This window comes from Dama dama, chromosome 15 (assembly GCF_033118175.1).
Source record: "Dama dama isolate Ldn47 chromosome 15, ASM3311817v1, whole genome shotgun sequence".
NCBI lineage: Eukaryota > Metazoa > Chordata > Mammalia > Artiodactyla > Cervidae > Dama > Dama dama.
In genome coordinates, this window is record NC_083695.1 from 78,572,459 (window position 1) to 78,597,332 (window position 24,874).

A 24,874-nucleotide genomic window follows, 5' to 3' on the forward strand; every position below is an offset into this window, starting at 1 on the left:
CAGGGTCTCAAGACACTGATCTTTCAGTTCAGTTCAGTTCAGTTGCTCAGTTGTGTCCGACTCTTTGTGACCCCATAAATTGCAGCACTCCAGGCCTCCCTGTCCATCACCAACTCCCAGAGTTTACTCAAACTCATGTCCATCGAGTTGGTGATGCCATCCAGCCATCTCATCCTCTGTTGTCCCCTTCTCCTCCTGCCCCCAATCCCTCCCAGCATCAGGGTCTTTTTCAATGAGTCAACTCATAGACATTCCCAAATTTTCCTACAGTACATTCACTTCAAGATGAATGTGATATTACAAAAGCTCCTTTGGGGAAATTTTCTCAAGTAAGTTATTTCTTAGAGAGTATCCCAGTGAGATAACGGTAAGTTTATCAAACTAGAACCAAGCATAACCATCCTCTCAAAGCATGAAATAAAAATTTGCTTCATTTATGCATACATAGAATAAACAATTCTTACAACCCCACATCTCTGCCTACAAAACTGATTAATTATTTTGATAGTAGGCTGAAATTTTCCAATACTTGTCAACCTTTCCAATCTCAGATCCTCCTCCTCTGTTCAAATAGTGTGATATTAATATAAGTATTAATACACAGTTTTGGCACCTTCTATCGTCAGCATAAGGAAGACAGTAAGATATCCCTGGAACTTAACATCTTTGACAGTTAACTTAACTCTCTGAAAGTTAAACTTTGCAGAACAAATTCTTAAGGAGATGAACCATCCACAAAAATAACCCATCCTGAAAAGTGGTTTGTGACTGTACAGGCTGACATGTAACAAAAGAACACTGCAAATAAACAGGTCGGATTATTTAGAGTCTGTCATAGCTGAAGGAATGATAAGCTAACTGGCACAGAGGTCATGAAAAGGGAAGAAATTATCAGTGTTTATTAAGCAATTCCCAGAGATCTCCCTTGAGAACCAATCCAACATGGAGGGAATGAGTACATAAGTTGTTCTGATTATAGAAGAGGCAAACTATTATGGGCAAGGCTTCTCTAGAGCCCAGGTGAAACAGCCCTCTTCATGCTCAGTCTATGCCTAAACACTTTTTCAAAAAAGTGAGTGAAATTCGCTCAATCATATCCAACTCTTTGTGACCCCATGGACCATACAGTCCATGGAATTCTCCAGGCCAGAATACTGGAATGGGTAGCCTTTCCTTTCTCCAGGGAATCTTCCTCATCCAGGGATCAAACCCAGGTCTCCTGCATCGCAGGCCGATTCTTGACCAGCTAAGCCATAAGGGAAGCCCCAGAATACTGGAATGGGTAGTCAAACCCTTCTCCGGTGGATCTTCCCAACCCAGGAATCAAACCAAGGTCTCCTGCATTGCAAGCAGATTCTTTACCAACTGAGTTATCAGGGAAGCTCCCTTTCAAAAAAGAAACATTTTTTTGATGACTTTCTAATCCAGCTTTCCAGGTTCCTTGATACTGGGAAGAGGTAACCATGAGAAAAAGCATAGATATTCTGATCTTTGGAAAAGCATGATATTTGGAAAAGTCTGTAGCATCATTTCACAGTGGATTAGAGTTAGCTGTTTGTCTATATTCCCTGCTGTTTCATATGAACTATTTGAAAGCAAGAACTATGTGTCTTGTTCACCCTTGCCTGGAGCACATGTAGGCAAGTATTGGCTGACTGCATGTATGAATGGCTTCTCCTCAGTCACGTGAGTCAGATTAGCTACAGAACTCTGAACCGAGGGATTAGGAAGGAACTCCTTGGACTGTGCGGCTGAGGATCAGACTCCCTGGCATGCAAAGCAGTGACCGCCCCCTTGCGAGGCCCTGCCTGAACGACCCGCCAGCCTCCTCCCCTCGGGTCACTCTCCACACTCATCCTCCTCACTCTATTCCTCACACAGCTGACCTGAGCGATGCTTTGTGCTCTGAAGTTTGAGACTAAACACTTCTCAAATCTACGACCGCTTCTCTGAGAGAACTATTATACCTTTCTTTAAGCCTTCATCATCTTTTATCTGAACTGACACAGTCAGAATTGATATAAGTGTTAGTTGCTGAGTCTTTTTTGTACTTTCCAAATTTTCCACAATAAAGATGCATTCTTTTAAAACAAAGCTAAAATTCCTAGTGTCCTCGTTACAATAAAATGTATCTAAAGTTATAATAAAAAAATAAAAATTCAAAACATAATCTTCATACCTTAACTTTCAAAATAAGGTAATCTTACCTGAAGATGGGGATGTTGAGGTTATTGCCTGAAGCAATATACGGCGCTTTGATGTTATGGCAGAAGAGAATGAAAGTGAGCAGAAGATAGTCAATGTGTGATCTATGAACTGGCAGAAATATAAGCGGCAAATTCATCTAGCAAAAGGAAAAATGCCAAATTTAAAATTCAAATGAAAAGTTGAATCACAGTTCGAACATTTGGTTAGAATCATTCAAACACTAGCTAATTAGGGACTCATTCTATAAAAACATTTTTCAGTAAATAAGAATGGCAATTAATATTTCAACTATATATTACCTAGCTAATAACAACTGCAACAACAAAAAATAATCAGGGAAGGAAGAGAGCAATCTAGAGTTCAAGGTGACGCTGTCATATATCTTCTGAGAGGAAGCCCTAATTATATAAAAAGAATGTAGGTTTGGACACAAGGTTGTTTGGTTTGAAATTCTAGAGAAATGACCTATTGGCCATAACTTGGGACAGTTTTTTAATCTATACGTGCCTTTATTTCCTCATTTATAAAATAAGGATTGTTCTATTTGATTTTCAGAATTATTGCAAGGTAACTTACAGAAGGAATCCTGCATATTGCTGATAGGTCCTTCTTTACGCCACTTGTCCCCCCAAATACAAAGCTACTGTAGTTATCTCATATGGAGAAAACTTGCAAATATGTGGGACTGGACAAGAGTATACAAAAAAACATTCCCCAAAGAATTCCAAAATCACTCTGCAAAATGTAGAGAAGAAAGAATGACAGGTTCACATAATTCTTGCCTCAGTTGCAGCTTTAACCATCTCAAGTTGACCCTTGTGAATCTGAATATTCCAAAAGAAGCTGTTGAACAGTTTCAGCAGCACCCATCCAGTCAGTCTGAAAGGAAGTTTAAAAAGTTTTTAATGTATACACATATTTATATATATATACACATACATAGTTTGACAGCTATCTACCTAAACTTTTGAAGCTAAAACCTAAGACTGATTGTAACTGACTTCATGTTACGAGCACATGTGCATGTATATGTGTGAATGTGTACATCTGAATTGTGGACTTAAAGAACTGATTTTACATATGCACTACTCATAGACGCATCCATTTATCATGTACTAAAATCTCATATTTTACTCTACTTGCATACTTTAAACTTCAGAAGCAATACAGTCAAGCAAATAGTTAGGTGAGCAGAGTGATCCCATTACTGAATACAAATCACTCCCTTTAAGACATAAGCATGTGCAGATTCATCAAGAAAAAAAGAGTGTGGGCTCAAATAAATAAAATTAGAAATAAAAAAGGAGAAGTTACAATCAACACTACAGAAATACAAAGGTCATATGAGATCACTACAAAAAATTATATCCAAATACTGACAAAATGGACAACCTAGAAGAAATGGACAAACTCCTAGAAAGGTACAATCTCCCAAGACTGAACCAGGAAGAAATAGAAAATATGAACAGACCAACTAACAGTAATGAAACATCGTCAGTAATAAAAAAAAATTTCCAGCAAACAAAAGTCCAGGACCAGGTGCCTTCACAGGTGAATTCTGCCAAACATTTGTAGAAGAGTTAACACAAATCTTTCTCAAACCATGCCAAAAAATTGCAGAGGAAGGAACACTTCTGATTCTGCCCATCCTAAGAGGACAGCATCACCCTGATACCAACACCAAAGACATCACAAAAAAAGAAAATCACAGGCCAGTGTCACTGATGAACTAGATGCAAAAATCCACAACAAAATATTAGCAAACCAATTCAACAATACAGTACATTAAAGCATCATATACCATGAAAAGCAGAATTTATCCCAGGATGCAAGAATGATTCAACATCTGTAGAATTAATGTGATACATTACATTAACAAATTGAAGAATTAAAAAAAACTATATGATCATCTAAACAGATACAGAAAAAGTTCCTGACAAAATCCAACATGCATTTATAATTTAAAACTTTCAACAAAGTGAATACAGGGGGAACATACCTAAACATAAGAAAGGCCATAAATGACAAGCCCATGGCTTACATCAGACTCAACGGTGAAAAGTTGAAAGCATTTTCTCTAAAATCAGGAACATAACAAGAATGCAGTTCCCTGCCACTTTAATTCAACACAGTATTGAAAGTCCTGGCCATAGCAATCAGAAAAGAAAACGGTATGAAAGAAATCCACAGAGAAGGGAGCTAAGACGGTGGAGGAATAGGACGGGGAGACCACTTTCTCCCCTACAAATTCATCAAAAGAAATCCAGAGTGATGAGAGACCCTTGATGAACGTGGAAGAAGAGAGTGAAAAAGCTGGCTTAAAACTCAACAATCAAAAAACAAAGATCACAGCATCTGGTCCCATCACTTTATGGCAAATAGATGGGAAAACAATCAAAACAGCGACAGACTTAATTTTCTTGGGCTCCAAAATCACTGCAGATGGTGACTGCAGCCATGAAATTAAAAGATGCTTGCTCCTTGGAAGAAAAGCTATGAGCAACATAGACATCATATTAAAAAGAAGAAACATCACTTTGCTGACAAAGGTCCATCTAGTCAATGAACAGTATCAAAAGGCAAAAAGATATGACACTGAAAGACGAACTCCCCAGTTGAGTAGGTGCCCAATATGCTACAAGAGAAGAGTGGAGAAATAGCTCCAGGAAGAATGAAGAGGCTGAACCAAGGCAAAAACAACACCCAGCTGTAGGTGTGACTGGTGGTGGAAGTCAAGTCCGATGCTGTAGAGAAGACACTGCACAGGAGCCTGGAATGTTAGGTCCGTGAGTCAAGGTCAATTGGAAGTGGTCAAACGGGAGATGGCAAGGGTGAACATCGACATTTTAGTAGTCACTGAACTAGACCAGGAGCTGACTGTGGCTCAGATCATGAACTCCTTATTGCCAAATTCAGACTTAAATTGAAGAAAGTAGGGAAAACCACCAGACCATGCAGGTATGACCTAAATCAAATCCCTTACAATGACACAGTGGAAGTGAGAAATAGATTTAAGGGATCAGATCTGATAGACGGAGTGTCTGAAGAACTAAGGATGGAGGCTTGTGACATTGTACAGGAGACAGGGATCAAGACCATCCCCAAGAAAAAGAAATGCAGAAAGGCAAAAGGGTTGTCTGACGAAGCCTTACAAATAGCTGTGAAAAGAAGAGAGGCTAAAGGCAAAGGAGAAAAGGAAAGATATAAGCATATGAATGCAGAGTTCAAAAGAATAGCCAGGAGAGATAAGAAAGTCTTCCTCAGTGATCAATGCAAAGCAATAGAAGAAAACAATAGAGTGGGAAAGACTAGAGATCTCTTCAAGAAAATTAGAGATACCAAGGGAACATTTCATACAAAGATGGGCACAATAAAGGACAGAAATGGTATGGACCTAACGGAAGGAGAAGATATTAAGAAGTGGTGGTAAGAATACATAAAGAAAGTGAAAGTGAAGTCGCTCAGTCGTGTCCGACTCTTTGTGACCCCATGGACTGTAGCCTACCAGGCTCCTCCGTCCATGGGATTTTCCAGGCAAGAGTACTGGAGTGGGTTGCCATTTCCTTCTCCAAAGAATACATAGAAGAACTATACAAAAACAATCTTCATAACCCAGATAACCACAATGGTGTGATCTCTCACCTAGAGCCAGACATCCTGGAATGCAAAGTCAAGTGGGCCTTAGGAAGCATCACTATGAGCAAAGCTAGTGGAGGTGATGGAATTCCAGATGAGCTATTTCAAATCCTAAAAGATGATGCTGTCAAAGTGCTGAACTCAATATGCCAGCAAATTTGGAAAACTCAGCAGTGGCCCCAGGACTGGAAAAAGTCAGTTTTCATTCCAATCCCAAAGAAAGGCAATGCCAAAGAATGTTCAAGCTACAGAACAACTGCACTATTTCACATGCTAGCAAAGTAATGCTCAATATTCTTCAAGCGAAGCTTCAACAGTACGTGAACCGAGAACTTTCAGATGTTCAAGCTGGATGTAGAAAAGGCAGAGGAAAGTGAAAGTCATTCAGTCATGTCTGACTCTTTGTGACCCCATGGACTGTAGCCCGACTGGGACCTCTGTCCATGGAATTCTCGAGGCAAGAATACCAGAGTGGATGGCCATTCCCTTCTCCAGGTGATCTTCCTGACCCAGGGACTGGACCTCAGTCTCCTGCATTGCAGGAGGATTCTTTACCATCTGAGCTACCAGGGAAGCCCAGAGCCAGAGGGAAAGAGATCAAATTGCCCACATCCACTGTATCATAGAAAGAGTAAGAGAGCTCCAGAAAAATATCTTCTTCTGCTTCACTGACTACATTAGGCCTTTGACTGCGTGGATCACAACAAACTGTGGAAAATTCTTCAAGAGATGGGAACACTAGACCTCCTTACCTGACTCCTGAGAAATCTGTATACAGGTCAAGAAGCAACAGTTAGAAAAGGACATGGAACAACAGACTGACTCCAAATTGGGAAAGGAGTATGTCAAGGCTGTATACTGTCACCTTGCTTATTTAATTTATATGCAGAGTACCTCATGTGAAATGCCAGGCTGGATGAAGCACAAGCTGAAATCAAGATTGCCAGGAGAAATCTCAATAACCTCAAGATATGCAGAAGATACCATCCTTATGGCAGAAAGTGAAGAGGAATTAAAGAGCCTCTTGATGAAAGTGAAAGAGGAGAGTGAAAAAGCTGGATTAAAACTCAACAATCAGAAAACAAAGATCATGGCATCTGGTCCCAACACTTCATGGCAAATAGATGGGGAAACAATGGAAATGGTGACAGACTTTATTCTTCTGGGCTCCAAAATCACTGCAGATGGTGACTACAGCCATGAAATTAAGATGCTTGCTCCTTAGAAGAAAAGCTGTGACCAACCTAGACATCATATTAAAAAGCAGAGACATCACTTTGCTGACAAAGATCCATATAGTCAAAGATATGATTTTTCCAGTAGTCATGTATGGATGTGAGAGTTGGACCATAAAGAAGGCTGAGTGCTGAAGAATCGATGGTTTCAAACTGTGATGCTGGAGAATATTTTTGAGAGTCCCTTGGACTGCAAGGAGATTAAATCTGTCAATCCTAAAGGAAATCAACCCTGAGTATTCATTGGAAGGACTGATGCTGAAGCTGAAGCTGAAACTCCAATACTTTGGCCACATGATGTGAAGAGCAAACTCAATGGTAAAAGCCCTGATGCCGGGAAAGATCGAAGGCAGGAGCAGAAGGGGTGATAGAGGATGAGATGGTTGAATGGCATCTTGGGCTCAATGGACAGTTTGAACAAACCCTGGGAGAAAATGAAGAACAGGGAAGCCTGCATGCTCTAGTCCATGGGGTCACGAAGAGTCGGACACAACTGAGCAAGTGAATAACAACAAAAAGTGAAAAGGAAGAAGTGAAACCATTACTGTGTACAGATGACAAGACACTAGGGAAATCCTAAAGCCATCCAAAAACTATCAGAACTCATCGATGAATTTGGTAAAACTGCAGAATACAAAATTAATATACAGAAACAGGTGCATTTCTATACACTAACAACAGACTATCTGAATGGAAATTAAGAAAACAATCTCACAAATGCATCAGAAAGAATAAAATACCTAGGAATAAATCTAACTAAACAAGTAAAATACCATACTTGGAAATATGTAAGACACTCGTGAAAGAAACTGAATATGACACAAGTAGATGGAAAGATATACCATGTTTATGGATTGAAAGAATTAATATTGTTAAAATGACCATATATCCAAGGCAATCTACAGATTCAATGCAATCCCTATCAAAATGCCAAAGGCATTTTTTTCACAGAACTAGAATAAACAATTCTAAAATTTGTATGGAAACACATCTGAAATAGCCAAAACAATCTTAAGAAAAACGAAAGTGGAAGCATCACACTCCCTGATTTCAAACTATCCCACAAAGTTACGGTAATAAAGATAGATAGCATGTACTGGCACAAAAACAGATACATAGATCAATGGAACAAAGAACCCAGAAAGAAACTCAAACTTCTATGGGCAACCAATCTATAACAATGGAGGCAAGTATGTACAATGGGGGAAAGAGTCTCTATAATGAATGGTGCTGGGAAAACTGGACAACTACATGCAAAAAAAAAAATCAAACTGGACTACTCTCTCACACCATGCTCAAAAATAAATTCAAAATGGATTAAAGACTGAAATCTAAGACCTGAAACCATAAAACTTCTAGAAGAAAATATAAGCAATATACACTTTGCAATCAGTCTTAGTAATGTTTTTTTGGATACGTCTCTTCAGGCAAGGGAAATAAAAGTAAAAATAAAGAAATGGGATTACATCAAATTAAAAATCTTTTGCAGAGTGAAAAAACTCTCAGAAAAACAAAAAGGCCACCTATTAATGGGCAAAGATAATTGCAAAAGATATATCTGATAAGGAGTTAATACCTAAATATACAAAAATCTCAAACAAGACAACAACAAAAAACAATCCACTTAAAAAATGGGCAGAGGATCTGAATAGACATTTTTCCAAAGATACACAGATGGCCAACAGGCACATGAAAAGATGCTCAACAGTACAAATCATTGGGAGTATACAAATCAAAACAATAATGAGTTATCACCTCACCCGTCAAAATGGCTGTTATCAAAAAGACAATAAATAACAAGTGTTGGGGAGAATGTAAAGAAAAAGGAACCCTTGTATATGGCTGGTAGGAATTTAAATTGGGGCAGCCACTGTGGAAGACAACATGGAGATTTCTTAAAAAATGGAAAATAGAACTATCATAACCCAGCAATCCCACTACTGGATATTTATCTGAAGAAAACGAAAACACTAATTAGAAGCCATATATATACCCTAATACTCACTGCAGCATTATTTATAATAGCCAAGATGTGGAAGCAACCTAAGTGCCCATCAATAGATAAATGGCTAAAAAAGATGTGGTATGTACACACACTCAAAAAACACACAATGGATTATTACTCAGACATAAAAAAGAATGAAATTTTGCCATTTGTGACAATATGGCTGGACTTCTGCTAAGTGAAAAAAGTCAGACAGAGAAAGAAAAATACTGTATGATTTCACTTACATGTGGAAACTAAACATCAAGACAAACTATAAACATAACAAGACAGACACAGAAAAAAAACATGTGGTTGCTAAAGGAGAGGCGGGTGGGGATGTAAGACATAGGTGAGGGAGATTAAGAGGTACAAACTTCAACTGTAAAATAAATGAGTCACAAGTATGAAATGTACAGTGTGGGGAATTTAGTCAATAACTATATAGTATCTGTATGTTGACAAATCATAACTAAGCTCACAGTGGTGATCATTCTGAAAGGTACAGAATTACTGACCTACTAGGCTGTGTAACAGGAACTAGCATGGTGTGGTAGACCAGTTATACAGCCAAAGCAAACTCAGAAAAAGAGAGCAGATTTGTGGTTACCAAAGGTGGTGGGGGGAGGAGGAATTGGATGAAGGCAGTCAAAAGGTACAAACTTCCAGCTATGAGATAAATAAGTACTAGGGATATAATATACAACACAATAATATTAATTAACACTGCTGTGTGTTATACAGGAAAATTGTTGAGAATAATCCTAAGAGTTCTCATCACAAGGGAAAAAAAATTTCATTCTATATCTTTAACTTTGTATCAGTATGAGATGATAAATGTTCAGTAAACTCATTGTGGTTTTCATAGTGGATGTGAGTCAAATCATTAAGCTGTATACTTTCAACTTACACAGTGCTGTCTTTCAGTTATATCTCAATGAAACTAAAAGAAAATAAAAAGACATGAGCATGTGAAACCTAACTCACAACTAGTACAGAAGGCAGCAGCAGTAATACAATGGCTGCCATCAACGGACAGAGACTGAGGTCCCTTGAAGCATCCCAAGCGCTACTTCTCCTCAGAGTTAAATGGGAATATAAAGAGGAGTCGGTTTTTAACATCAGAATATGTTAAAAACCTCTTTTGGACCGAGAGCATTATACTAGGCAAGTCCAATGGTTCAGTCCTGTCTGCTCAAAACCAGATGACCCCTGATTACAGTTTTTTGCTTTTGCCTTTTAATACCTGATCATTGCCGGTGAAACGGTGGCAACCATTTCTTGAAGGATCTTTCTGGCTTTCTTTTTCACTTTATTCACAGCTTTTGACTGCTGCTGAGCAGAACCATCAGGGTTTAATTCGGCAGCCACTTCTGCAATTGCCTCTTGTACTCTGATTTCAAAATGGAAAGACAGACAATGTAACTGGCTCTATGCTACAGTCTGTATTATCTTCTAAACTACAGATACAAATCACAAAGCAAAATATACTTTCTCTTTTAAATGTGATAACACATTTAAAGAGAATAAACTCAAGTTAGAAGTGCTTTCTTTGGCTGTTTATTAAATATTAAGTATATTATATTCCTAAATCAATGACTCTCTGAGGAAGCTTGAAGGCAGATTTAAAACTTTAATTCAAATTCACTGGGTAACAACTATGTTAATTTGAATGTTCCGGTTATGCTGTGAGGGACACACAGTTACACTCTGGCAGAAGGGAAGAAAAGAAAGATCATCCTTCTAGACATATAATTCAGAGGTACCCCAAACCCACTGCCAAAGTAACATGATTTTTTCTTTTACTTATTATTCATTTACATTGTGGCTTTATGAGTGGGATATCTGTAAAACTCTCTAGGAGGGACTGAAGGTGAACAAAAATAGTCACAAGTGTTTTTCAAATCAAGTCAGTAATTTTAAAAGGCACAGCTTTACCATACTTTGACATGAATCAATATTGTAAAGTAATTAGCCTCCAACTAATAAAAATAAAGGAAAAAAAAAAAAAAAGGCACAGCTTTAGATTTAAACAGCACAAACCAGTAAGCTATAAGGTAAAAGGGAAGACTTAATCCAGTCTTGTAAATCTTCCACAAACTTAGGGAAGAATGCATGAGGTTTCAACCTCCTAAAAATAACTTCTAACATCCTAGTTACAAGTCAAAACATCTGGATGAAATGAAACACACTTGACAGGCTTTACCTAGAAAACAGAATATAGAATAATCCAAAGGAATTTCTCAAACAAGTGTTTTTTTCCTCACACTGCTGCTCATTTTAGAATAATGTACAGCAAAACTCCCCATCATTCTACATTAGATCTACATCATTACTACAAAAAGACCAATTCCACAGCACACTGATACACCATCCCTAAGTCTATCCTTGAACAGCATTTATACCAATATGGCCAGGAATGCTTTCACAAGTAATTCACGTAGTTATTACACCACCATGATTCACTTGTTCATTCTATAACTATCAAAGTACCTACTACATGCCACTACTGCTCAGCCCATAACAACTGTACCACAGGGCTTGCATCTCTAAGCATTTTGCAATCCACTCTCATCTCCAGCTCCCCAAATCCAGATAGGTATCTAACATGGGCCACAACAATGAGGTGGAACAGAGATCAACCTTCACCCAAACTCCCACAGTTTAATGGCTAAACTTTGTAATGATTTCCCCACTCCATCAGAGTTCAAGTAGGTCTTTCCAGTTTTTAATCAAGATCCTCTGAGGGCAAGGACAATTACCTTATTCTCTTAAAAATTTCTAATAATGACTTTGTAATAAAAGAATCTGTGCCTATGTGATTAACAATTACTTGACAGAAATATGAAATGAGCTTCTCTTCTGGCTGTAAAGTAGGAAATGCATTGTCCCCAATATTCACATTACAAAATACTTAACAGAGAACTCTGGAAATATTTGCCTATCTGAGCTCCAACTCGCCTTTCATATTAGAACCCCATTCAATTATTCATGCATAGAACCAGGCTGCTCCTCCCACATGGCACCAAAACCATCTGTTCTCTTGCTTTTCCTTGCTTTCTTCTGGAGCTTGAGCATTTAATGTTTGGAAACACAAACTCCTCTTGGGAGAGAGTCCCAGAGAAACTAAATCCCCTCCCCACTCCCACCACCCATCCCTGCCCTTCCCCTTTACAACAGCATCCCGCCCTTACCGACCGCTGTTGAGCACGTTTTCAGTTACGTTGGTGGCAAACATGCCTTTATGGACGTCCCGCTCTTGAACGAAAAGCACATAAGAAAGACGTCTTGCCAGCCACCCTCGGTGCCTGCAACACACAAAGAGTTTAGCAGAGAAGGACTCTAGAAATACCTATTATACAGAGGCTTCCCTTTTGTAAAAACAAATCCTCATTTCACCTGTTCCAGAGATTTAGGGTTTTCCTGTTGCAAATTCTCCTTAGTAAGTAGTTCAGGACGCTATGAAGACACTTTTATTTCTTTTCTTTCATGTACTCTCAGCTAAAATTTAAACTTGGAATTTGTGTGTCAATGCTTGAATAGTATTACTCTGCAAACTAATAATCCAAATATAAAAACAAAAGAAATGTAAGCATCTTACTTTATTAATATCACTTAAAAAACCAAATATATTGAATGTTTTATATACAAGCTATATGTTTTACATATATTTTTATATGTTTTATATACAATGTTTATATATAAGCTATATAGCTTATAGCTACAGCTACGGGCTATAAAAAATAACTTGGGAATCTTTTCCTACCACAAAGGGCTAATATTCTTTTTGTTGTCATTACAGTAATTCTTCTAAGGTGATCGCTGACTCTCGAATTGATAAGGCTGATAAGTTGACAGAAGTCAAGGTTAACTAGACAACAGTCTGAATACTTGTACTCTGGTCTTACGAAGCCAGAAGCAAGAGTTTTCTTGCTGTGTTTTTCTTTTTGGCTTTTTCATAAAACACATTCAACATACCTAAGAAACAGGACAAACTTCCAGCAGTGACAATGACTATGTGTTATCTGAATGGGGGTTAAAGACAGGGATCTCAGAATAAGAATGCTATAAGATTTCATTATGTGATGATTTGAAACTATTTGTAATGATAATATAATTCCTTATTATCATTTCCTCCATAGAGATATCCATGCAGACAGTAGAAGATTTCAATTACAAATTAATTCTGAAAATATACAAAAAGTCTTCAATCAAGGGAAAGTAAATTGGGGGAGAATTATTTATGAATCACATGTTCCTTCAACTCTCCTGCCTGGCATTCTTTTTCTTCCTCCTTTCCTTTGTCTCAGTTCTCTGAACAACTTGGCACAATATGTTAAGTGTTTAACTCTAAAATCTTTCAGTGAACAGTTTCAAAATTATTACTGGAATGTACAAAGTCCACACTCTTGATGAAATCCCTTTGCAACAGACTGAAAGCAGTGTGTGTAGAAAACTGTTTAGGCTTTGCTCCCTACAACACAGAGAAGGGCTAAATAGCCAATCCACCTGTACAGGTAGCTTATTACACTGAATAGCTTCATGTTGCCTAGTGAATATAACATGCTAAAAAGTGTGTGTGTTTCTCACGTTTTTTTTTTTTTTCCTTAACTGCCTCCAAGTGAAGACAAGAAATGAACTCCTCAGTTTTGTATGTAAAATATCTACTTACATAAAGAAGAGACTGAATGGGATTCTTTTGCTTAGGATTTTAATCATGTCAACCAAAGGGAAAAAAAAAAAAAATTGCTCTTTCCTTTTAACTTAAGAAAATAAGAGACAGAGGAAAGGAAGGGCAGCACAGAATTGGCAAAAGCACATCTCTTGATATTAGTTCTATTAAAAAACAAAAAACTTAGCTAACATCTATGCAAGTATATGCTCATTTATAAAAACATCATTAAAATATGAGCAGTAACATGAGAAAGCCTTAAAATTTAAGTATTTGACTTCTTGGACCAGTTTTTTCTCGAAATTTCATGTATTTCTCATCTCCTGAGCCTCCAGGCATTTACTCTTGGAACTACAAGGACTGGTAGTGGTTTTGGCTCCCATTCTGCTCTTGTCTTGTAGACATTCACTCTCCTTCCTCATCCCCAAGGCTAAATCCACTGAGAATAAAGCCTCTTTTTCTCTCACTCTGATGCCTGGGATTTGGAAGTAAGAATTCTAAGAAAAGACTTAAACCAGTAATAAAGAATATTCACTCAATAGAAGAAAATATCTTCCAAAACTCTATAGATCAGGTAGATTTCAGAAAGTTACATTTTTAAGTATAAAATAATAATTTATCATAAGACATTCAAACCTACATCTCTCCTCCAACAAATCTCTATCACATTTTGACACATTTCAGCGGCAACATCAATATATGAATAAGTTAAAGAAACCTATAAGTAATATCTACAGTCTCATGAAAATATTATATAATACAGCAGTGGGATAGTAGTAGGTCTCTCAGGTTCCAATTTTTAGACAAAGTATCATATGTTAGAAGTTAATACCCTATTAACTCTTGAAAAAAAGAAAAAGAGATTCATCTTAAAAGGCATTGGTTGGTTATATTGGAGTCTTTCTCTTGACATGCATTAGAAGTATAAGAAATTTATTTTTACCTTGTGTGCGTTTCATTGATATAAATAACATTCCGCAAACCCAAAGACGGGATACTGGGGTTGAAAAATTTATCCTATATAAAGCAAAATAAATATAGACATAAATATACAACTGGATTATTGGTGAAGGACTCAAATTACTAGTTCTTGAGGACTTTCAAAAATCTGAGATGAAGAAAAAAATGTTTTATTGAAAAGTACATTTTAGCTTTCAAAGGTCACAAACTCAAAACTACTCTTCAGCATCTTGTAAAGGAAATGGTGCCTCTCCCTTTTCCGAGCACCCCCACCCTCAATCAGAAAGAGTTAAAGTCATGATGGCTTGTCACTGAAAGGAATACTGGAGATTTCATTGTTTTCAAAATACAAAAATACTATGCTAAGTAGTAGTAGTGAAAGTTGCTCAGTCTATGCTAAGTACCATGTATTATTTTGAGATTACTGAATCTTGCAATAATCCTGACACATAAGAATTATTATCCTCATTTTTTTTTTTTTTTTTTGCCTTTCTCAGTTTAATGGTATTTTAATATTAAGAGACATTAGAAGTCTCTTTTAAGGAACTCTCTTTGCAGCCAATTTTGGTTTTAATTCACTCACTTTACTAGCTGAGTGGATAATAATGTATTCTAAATCAACATCTTATCTGTGGCCGTCAGAGAAATGACTTCTGCTCATAATTGCTAATATATTGTTAAGTTTATTTAGAGATTAAGAGGAGCATGATTTTGAAACTTTTCTTAATGTAGTAAAAGGCTTTATGAAGTATATGAAAAGGTACAATTGGAAGAATGGAAAAATCATAAGCAAATATCTTCACATTCCATCATAATCAGACTAGCAGTAGAGGAGGGAGATGAATCCCAATTATGCCACTGATCAGCTACATGACCTTCAGCAAGCTTTTCCTCAATTCCCTCATCTGAATAAGGAGAATTATAATAATTGGACTTTTGTGAATATAAGAACAGTTTTTACTTTTAATATTACTTGTCTATTTTTATATATTTACATATGTTTCTTTGGGCTTCCCGGGTGGTTATAGTGGTAAAAAAATCCACCTGCCAATGCAGGAGATGTAAAAGATGCAGGTTCAATCCCTGTGTCAGGAAGATCCCCTAGAGAAGGGCATGGCAACCCACTCCAGTATTCTTGCTAAGAGAATCCCATGCACAGGGGAGCCTGGCAGGCTACAGTCCATGGGGTCACAAACAGTTGGACAGGACTGAAGCAACTCAGCATGTACACACATATATTTCTTTTATATATTAATGACCTGGCAAGGACAAATCATTTACTCTAATAACAGTAATTCTTGAGGACTATAACATACATTATCTCATTCATCCTCAGGGTAACCCATATCCCCATTTTAAAGGAGGAAATTGAGGCTGGCAGAAGCTTAGTTGTCAACCCCAGATCTTGCTTCAAAGTATGTGGTCTTTCTAGTCCCCTAAAATTATTGTCTACTTAATGAGAAAATGTATGACTAAAGGTCACCCTTTTTGTGAGTAATCTTGGAAGATAATCCAGAAATAGTTCCACTAAAAAGATAAGTCCATAACTTTAACAATGTAGGCAAAAAAGGTAAACCTTCCACAAATAAATGCTGAGAAAGCATAATGTACCCACAAAAGAAGATGTCAAAATACTTAAGTGCTATCTCTTTAGAGAAACAGGACTTCAGAGAAAAGGTAGCGGAAGATCACTATAAAAATATTATCAAACAAAAATTATTCTATATAAACAGGCCATGGAAGAACTTAAGATCAAGTTCAGCATCATCAGGTACTACATTGAAGCAAAAATCATTTATCTATTTTACCACTCATCTTTCCCCACCCCAAACCATTACCATCACCAAATAATTTCTGACTGAAGAACACATTAAAGTATTGTTTTGATCTTTTAACCATTCAAAATTAGAATTAGATGAGATGCCAGATCTAAAAAGAAAAGCCACATGACCTTCTACTTAAATCTTTATTTCCATTGGCCTATTAATCAGAACTGGCCTTACTTCTAGAAGTTTCCATGATCCTTCACGTCCACCAAACTATTTCAACAAGATACATGTGATTTAAGAGGAACACTATTTCTGTTGTGATGTTCTTGAGCAGACCTGAATATTTAACATAAACTGCTTGTTAAACAAATCTCTCCCAGATTAATAAACTCCTTATGCCAGGCTAGAAATTCTACTTCCTGCCTAGCCAACCCTAAGTGGAAAACTCACACAGCACCAGTAGTTATTCACACAGGTTATAAGCAACCTCAATAAATGGCAGGGTTAATAAACAGCACTTAAACGTTCTAATAACTAGCGCATCCCAAAGACAGTTTACCATCCAGATGCTGCAGGAGATCACAGCCATATTAGCGTCTACATTCCTGTACCAGCTCATACTTCTGGTAAAATGCCCTCAGATGCATACTTATCCAATCAACTCAGATACCATACTGTAATGTGGAAGATTTTGCATGGCTTTTTCCACCAAAATACAAACAACAAACCCATCACACCCTTTCTTAAATCTTCATGCTCACATTTTAGTCACCATCCTTCATTATCACAGAATCAAAAGAAACCCCCTTGTACCCCTCTCCACTGTGGGAATAGACACTTAGCAAAAGGTAAAGCCATAGTTTTCATTTCTTTTTCTGTCCCACTCACATTCACATGTGCGTGTATGTGCATATGTGTATGCACGCTCGCTTTCTTTCTCTCTTTCTCGTTCATCTTGCTAGTATTTTAAAGTTCAGTGCTACATTTCAATGTCTTGAAGTTACTTGAAGGATCCCACTAACTCTTTGGAAGAGTTATCTGAAAGTAAGATCTACTCTCCCCCTAAAGTCATACTAAGACAAAAACAAAACAAAACAAAATTTTGCCTGGCACCAACTATTAGACCAGTTTTTACTGAATAAACAAATGGAAAGAAAAATTAAGTCAACATTTTTACTTGGGATATTTGGTTCATAAACGTGGACCTAAGTTCTAAAAATGCCTTAAGTCCATTAAGATTAAGCAAAAATAAAGTTTACACAAAGTTGGAAATTTATGTCACATATTTCACACTGTTTTTGGGGGGCTTCCCTGGTAGCTCAGATGGTGAAGAATCTGACTACAGTGCATCCCTGGGTTGTGAAGATCTCTTGGAGAAGGGAATGGCAACCCATTCCAGTATTCTCGCCTGGAGAATTCCATGGACAGACTCTGTTATTAAAGGTCAACAAAGGTATTAGAGGTAACATTCTTACCCAGCTCTGAGGGGTACATGAATAACAACATCTTCCCACAAAGGGCCTCTTCCGGCTCATTAGGCTTTCTTTCCACTTCAAGGTTGCAGATCTGAAGACAGTCGGCCTGAAACCACACTCACCCTAATAAATATTAAGGAAAAACAGTGTGTGAATGGCAAGAAAATTCTACTTGTCTACTTGATCTCAAAACTCTAAAATCTCTTAAAACTCAGCTGTTTGAGACAGAAGAGAAATTTCTGACACATTTTCCTTTTGGTAGCCTGCGCTTCTGTTTTTCATTCCAAGGACTCTGTCCATGACCGACACCTGGAACAGAGCTTGGACCATAAGCAAAAGCTGAGCACCTAAGAATAGCAATAGCTGGCAACACTCAAAACAGCATTCAAAGGTTTAAACATTAAGTTGTAAAAGGTCAGACAGCCTTCTGACAGTAACAGGAGGAATAAAGTCAGACCCCTGGAGCCCTACGCTAACAGTTCATCTCCGTCCCTCTTAAATCACACACTCCTACAAAAGAACTATAAAAGCCTTACTTAAGAGTAAGCAATTTTGTTATAATATAGCTTAAAATAATTCACTTTAAAAGAAAAACAAGGTCAACTTATATAATATTCCTTTATCCTAACAAGAGAGTTTAAAGTCTGAAATTGAAATTACAGCCACACTATCCAATTAGGGTCAAATTCTGCTCTTCTGTCTAAATAATTTTCTCTTAACTTTGAATTCATCAGTTGCTCAAATCCAGTGATATAACATTCTCAAAAAGAAACCCAAAGACCACCCAAAACTCCAACCCCCCAAAAAAAAACTTTCTGAAGCAGACTGAAGAAATATCTGAAGAAATATTGAAAACATGCCATGTTATACTGACATAAAGAAAACAACATAAGAACAACAACAACAAAAAAAAAAAAACACCAAAAAATGCCTTTTGGATTGGGATTCATACTGAAATTTCCTATTTTCAATTATTTAAATAAACTTTATTTCCACTACAAAATTCACACTTCTGAAATGTAAATATGGAAAACAGATACAGAATAAAAAAAAAATCTGGTTAAATTACACCACCCAAAAGAACAAACAGGCATTTTTTCCTCTGCAAAAGTGTTTTGCTTTTAACATAATCACTGTCTTTATACTTCTTACCCATTTTTTTCTTCCCAATAACATAATACCATAAGAATTTTAAAATATTAGACTTCATAAACTAACCTTCAAAGAGGTGGAAGCAGTTTCTGTAGCTATTAATGTCTATTTGAATTTATGCTTCCAATATATCTACCTTCATTAATACTGAGAAGAACATCTTTAAGCTGAATGCTTTTAATCTGTATCTTAAACTTACCCATTCCTCGGTGGCATGCTTACACCGACCAATACTGTATTCAGATGAATTTGGCAAATAAGATACATCTATTGTGCCAAGGGTCAATGCAGATTCATCCATGTCACACAACGTAACTCCCGAATCATGTGCTATAAAAAATGTATACCATTTAAATTAATGAGGGATCCAGACAGTAAATAGCAGAACTCAAAATTCTGATTTCTATGTTATTTTGCTTCAGGGTAGGATGTCAAATGAACTAAGGAGGACTTCTTAGTCATTGTATAAAACTGGACTTTGATGTATATATATGAACTCAGTTAAGTAATTTGGATTTTAAAAAAACATTTGTATCTTTAGACTTCATGATCAAAACAGCTATGAATTCACGAGGGTAATTATCACCCTATTTCAGGTATGTGAAAAATAATTATTTCCTTTGTGTTAACTGAAGAGTTCCTAGAAGGATGAAAATATGCATTTATTAACTTAAAGTTACATGTATGCACACAAAAGATAATTTTTGAAAAATTATGTGCTGGGAATTTTGGGTCATATATACCATGCAATGTAAAATAGACAAAGGTAATGAGTGCACCTCTAACGTTTCTCACTTAAACCGAATCAAGCTTTTTATTTTCTTGTGCTGCCTTAAATGAAATGGTATTTGCACTTTTAATACACCTACAAAGCTCTAAAACAAGAAGACACTGTTCTAAAATATCTGATTTATAAGTTTTCATATCTTTGCAATAAGCCTTTTCTCGCCCTCAGAAAAAACGTTCACTGACAGTGAACTGCTAAAAAAAAAAAAAAAAAAAGATATTAAAATATAAGAATTTTCTAACCTAATCCTCAAATTATTTCAGCTTTTGATTATTTCTCACCTGGCTTTAAATCAGTTCTTTAAAACCTTAAAAACTCATGTCCAGATTAACAGAGTTCCTTGAAGGGCAGATTCCCATTTCTTTACAATCCCCATTTGGATTTATAGTGGTAACTGTAATTCTCGGGATAACTATACACATTCTATAACAATTTTACCTAAGTAACTTTACACTATAACAATTTTACCTAAGTAACAATCTAACAAATAGGCGAGGGGAAGGAAGAGTAAATCAATGCACTTGGCATGAAAGCTCTTCTGTATTATAAAATAAAACTCAGCTATCAGTTTCAGGTGCAGAATGTAGCTACGACAGGGGGAGCCGGTGGCTGCCTGGGAAAAGGAAGACTTGGCTGGTCCCAGTGATGAGGGGAGGACGAGAGCGGGAAACAGTCCTGTGCCAATAAGAAGCCCACACTTCGCTCCTCCCTCCACACATTTGTGCAAGGTTGAAAAGTGCCCCGACCCCACCCCACGCAAAAAGAAAAGCCAGGCTATGCGCTGAGGGGAGTCAACTGTGGGTTTTGAAAGCGAGAGAGGCAGGACGGCCGACTCTGAAGCCAAATACATCCGAGTTCGAATCCCCCTCTGTTTACCATCTGTGGCCACCAACCAAGATGGGTTAACAACAACTTAGACAAGTTGGTTAATTCCCATGTCTTGGTTTCCCCACCTGGCAAATGGGCATGATATGATAAATCTTACCTCCTGGGTTGCGGGAGTTCTGCATAATACCCCTAGGGCGCCTGGCACTGTGTCTGACGCCCAGTCAGTGCTCAGCTCAATCAGTGGTCATCTGTCAGGGGCTGTCCCCTGCACCAGCTGCTTTCAGCGTAGCCCTGCAGCCTCAACGCCAAAGTCAATGTCTCCACGTCCCCTTCGGGTGTGCGGAGGGACTGAGCCCAGCGGGACCTCCCGCCCGGGGGAAGCCCTGCCGCAACCCGGGGTCCCCGGGAGAGAACGAGCTCGACCCCCACGCCTGCACGAGCCGGGCCCACCGCTCAGGGGGAAACCCGGCGGGCGCTCGAGAGAGGGAGCGCCGAGGCGAGCGGGCCGCCGGACAGCTGGCAGGAGCCGCGCTGGGTCCGGCGAGAGGGCGACCACACAGCTGTCCCGGCGCTCCCGGCCCCAGCAGCCTCCCGCAGCCGTTCCCGCCCTGGCCGCTCGCACCCGCAGCTCCGCCGGCTACAGCTCTGCAGCTGCCAGCATTTCAAGCCTCAGCCGGCGCTGCTGCGGCGTCGCGCCCTGATGACGCAACGGGGGGTGGGGGGGCACGAGAGTGACGGGCGCAGCCCACAGCTGGCCAGTTCCCGGCGGCGAGGGCTGGGGACCCAAGGTGCGCGCGACTCGGGCGTAGTGCGCCGCACCGGGGTCGGGGGGTGCGGATCTGAGAGTAGCAGGGGTGTTCGCAAGCGTGTCTGTGTTGTGTGTGGCCAGGCGTGTGCTGCCTAGTCGCGCAGCGATTCCGCCTGGGCGCGGAGTCACGTGAGTGTGTATGCTCCTGTCCGCGTCGCGTGAACGCTGCTCCTCTGAAAGTTTGCGTCTCCGCCCGGCTCTCCTGGGAGCACTCACGTGGGTCGGCTGAGTTTACTTGTATAGGTGTGGGCCGTCTTTTTTGTGAGATTTGAAAGACTGCAGAACTTACTGGGCATGAGAGAGGTGGGGACTGAAATGGCCCTTTTGTGTAATTTTCCGAACAGGGATTTAGTGCCTTTTCCCTAAAGAAGGAAAATGAAGAATTGAAATAGAAACAAATAAGGCCTGGAAGAACCTGAGTCCACATTTCCCGGTCTTTAGTCCTTGAAACAAAATAGCAAAGAGCATGAAGAGTTTGTTTTTTTTTTTTCCACAATATTTGTCTTGCCATTGACAAGGGCAGTGGTTATAAAGAGATTAATAATTTATTGATAAAAGGTAAAAGATAACCTTTTACCTGCACTTCAGCAACAGGCATGAAGTATGAACTAGCAGATGGGGAGGGGTGATGGGCTTCCTTGATGGCTCACAGGTAAAGAATCCGCCTTCATTGCAGGACACATGGGTTCAATCCCTGGGTCAGGAAGATACACCCTGGAGTGGGGAATAGCAGCCCACTCCAGTATTCTTGCCTGGAAAAATCCCATGAACAGAGGAGCCTGGTGGGCAACAGTCCACAATGTAGCAAAAGAGTGGGACTGTACTGAGCACCCACATAGGCAGCAGATCGAGATACAAAGATGATTAAGGCCTAATCTCTGTCCTGGCGTCTCTGCTACCAGTCCCCACCTCCTCTACACACATGAACCCTAACCCTCTCTGCTAGACAATCTCTGTCTCTGTGCACCCATCAAAAACCATCCAGAGCTCCCTACAGTCCAAATAACTAAGCCTAGCATCTAAGACTTTCACAGAAAAGCCTCTTCTTTCCCCACCGTTCTCCATCAGGAGCCCCTTCCTTTAGCCTCTCTGATTTTCCCTCATCAAGCCCCGGGCACTGGTACTCCTAACTGTGCTCACACCACTCTCCCCTAAGTTTGACAGTTCTTTGCTGATCTCAGTCTCCAAGCCTTCCCTCATCTCGTCCGCCCTGTATACTCACACCGCCAAGTTCCATCTCACATATTTACTGTGGTGCCACACCTTGGGTCTCTATCAGTTTCTGTCATTCCTCCACAAGATTATGAGCTCATCATCAGTGCTTGTTTCTCAGGTAACGCTACAGTGTATTCTTATAAGAAACACTCAGTAAATACTCGTTGAAGCTGAGGAGCAAGAAGTAAAAGAAGCATCACTTCCCTTGCACTTTCTACTGATTATAAATCCATCCCAAAACAATTCAAAACAGCAGGAGTGATTATTCATTTAAAAAAAGATTTTGAGCTTCTTAAAGTCAAGGGCCCTGTTTTTATTCAACTCCCCTACACACACACACAGACACACACACACACCTTCGCCCCAAGCACACACCTAAGTATTCAAGACCAGTGTTGACTAGAATAAGATAAACTCTCATCCCCAAATATCATGAAATTTGTGTACAGATTACTGGCCCCTGATGTGAATGAAAGAAAAGGAGGGAAGAAAATAGAGGAAAGTCACAGGATTTGAAGTCACTGTTAAAGTAATGTGAGATGAAGTAGAGCATCACAGGAATGAAAATGTAAGCTAGAGGGGAAAATTAGTTGTCTTACATAGACTTCATTTGTATGCAACTATTCTGTAACACCCGTTGCACAAGAGTTTACTGCACCGAAAGATGTGGATTGCGAAGCACAGATTACTTAATGAGGATTGTTTTGGAAACAGGTGACAACCTTGGCAGTCTTTCATCAATAGAGCAGCAATAATTTATAGTAACCCAGATGCAGTCTAGCCAGCCAAGGCAGAGCAACAAGAAATGAATTTACTCTCCTGCTAACACAACAACAGCAAAAACAAAACAAGCAAAATATATTAAAAAGGCGGCTGTGCAGGGCAGTGCTCCATAAGGGAAAGGAAACGAACAAAGTTAAGCACTGTGATCGCCTCAGCTTACTGCCCAGAAAGAGTTGCCAGGCTATAGTGCAGACAGAGCTATCCAGGAAGAGCTAGGCAGACTTTCTGAGTTGAGGAGCTAGAACCAGGAGACCAGGAAGACCAAAACAGTTGGAGTGGGGAGAAGAGTACCGGAGAGGTGTTCTTGTTCCCACAAGGCAGAGTGAAAAGATGGCCGGTAAACCTACGGGACCAGAATATAGGGCTTGATCCTGGTCCCTAGACTGGAAAATCTCATAATTTGCAACTCAGAAAGTCTCGCCTCAGTGCTCAGTTGCACCTGACTCTTTGTGACCCCATGGACTGTAGCCCGCCAGGCTCCTCTGTCCATGGAATTTTCCAGGCAAGAATACTGGAGTGGGTTGCCATGCCCTCTTCCAGGGGATCTTCCTGACCCAGGGATTGAACCTGTGTCTCCTGCATCTCCTGCATTGGCAGGCGGATTCTTTACCACTGGGCCACCTGGGAAGCCCCTTGCCTCAGTAGTGGGGTAAAATCAATCCTAGAATAAACACTGCTCTGGTCCTACCTAACAAGTAAAAGGCAGTCCCCAAAGGATCAAACTTTCCAAAGACAGAATGTTCCAAAACAAAGCACAAGAATACTTATAGGAAGTCAGAAATATTTAGCACCCAACAAGGTAAAATTCACAATGTTGTCCTTTCAATCAAAAGTCATCAGGCATACAAAATGAAGCGGGAAGCAATGAACCACAGTGAGCAGAAGGGTTAATAAATTGAAAGAATCCCAGAAATGACAGAGGTGATAGAATTGGTAAATACAGACACTAAAAAATACTTACAACTATATTCTGTAAGTCCAAGAAAGTAGAGGAAATATTGAATGTGTTCAGTAGATGTGGAAAACCTAAAAAGACCCAAGCGAACTTTGTGGCCAACCCAACTCTTGAAGGTAAACTGTGATAAGTTAAAGATGTATACTCCAACTCTTAAAACAACTGCCGTAAAAGCAAAATAAAGAGTTGTAGCTAGTACATCAATGAAGAAAATAAAGGAGAATCATTGTTAACAAGTCACTCAACGAATCCAAAAGAAGGCTGTAAGTGAGTAGAAAGGGGAAAAAATGGATTGATAAAGAGAAAACACATAGCAAGATGGTAGATTTAAATTCATGCATGTAAGTAATCACCCCAGTTAAAAGGCAAAGATTGTCAGACTGGAGAAGAAAGAAAGAACCAATTGT

General features: G+C 39.0%; 1 protein-coding gene across 5 annotated transcripts in view; it reads right to left on the reverse strand.

Moving 5' to 3' along the window:
- The window catches only part of GPAM (glycerol-3-phosphate acyltransferase, mitochondrial), a 41,625-nt gene extending 20,281 nt beyond the window's left edge, over positions 1–21,344 (reverse strand). For 3 of the 5 annotated variants that reach the window (XR_009696148.1, XM_061162638.1, XM_061162636.1), the window contains exons 1-8: positions 20,864–21,000; positions 19,291–19,421; positions 17,940–18,062; positions 14,679–14,752; positions 12,258–12,371; positions 10,310–10,456; positions 2,991–3,087; positions 2,208–2,344 (exon numbers count right to left, since the gene is read on the reverse strand). Coding sequence is in view for 4 of the 5 variants with exons in the window: in XM_061162638.1 (XP_061018621.1) it covers positions 2,208–2,344; positions 2,991–3,087; positions 10,310–10,456; positions 12,258–12,371; positions 14,679–14,752; positions 17,940–18,062; positions 19,291–19,421; positions 20,864–20,888 (848 nt within the window). In the remaining variant the exon portion in view is untranslated. Of the gene's footprint in view, positions 1–2,207; positions 2,345–2,990; positions 3,088–10,309; positions 10,457–12,257; positions 12,372–12,462; positions 12,621–14,678; positions 14,753–17,939; positions 18,063–19,290; positions 19,422–20,863; positions 21,001–21,328 lie in introns of those variants that run through there. The other 2 variants (XM_061162637.1, XM_061162639.1) reach the window with 2 other exon arrangements.
- Between the last annotated feature and the right edge of the window lie 3,530 nt (positions 21,345–24,874).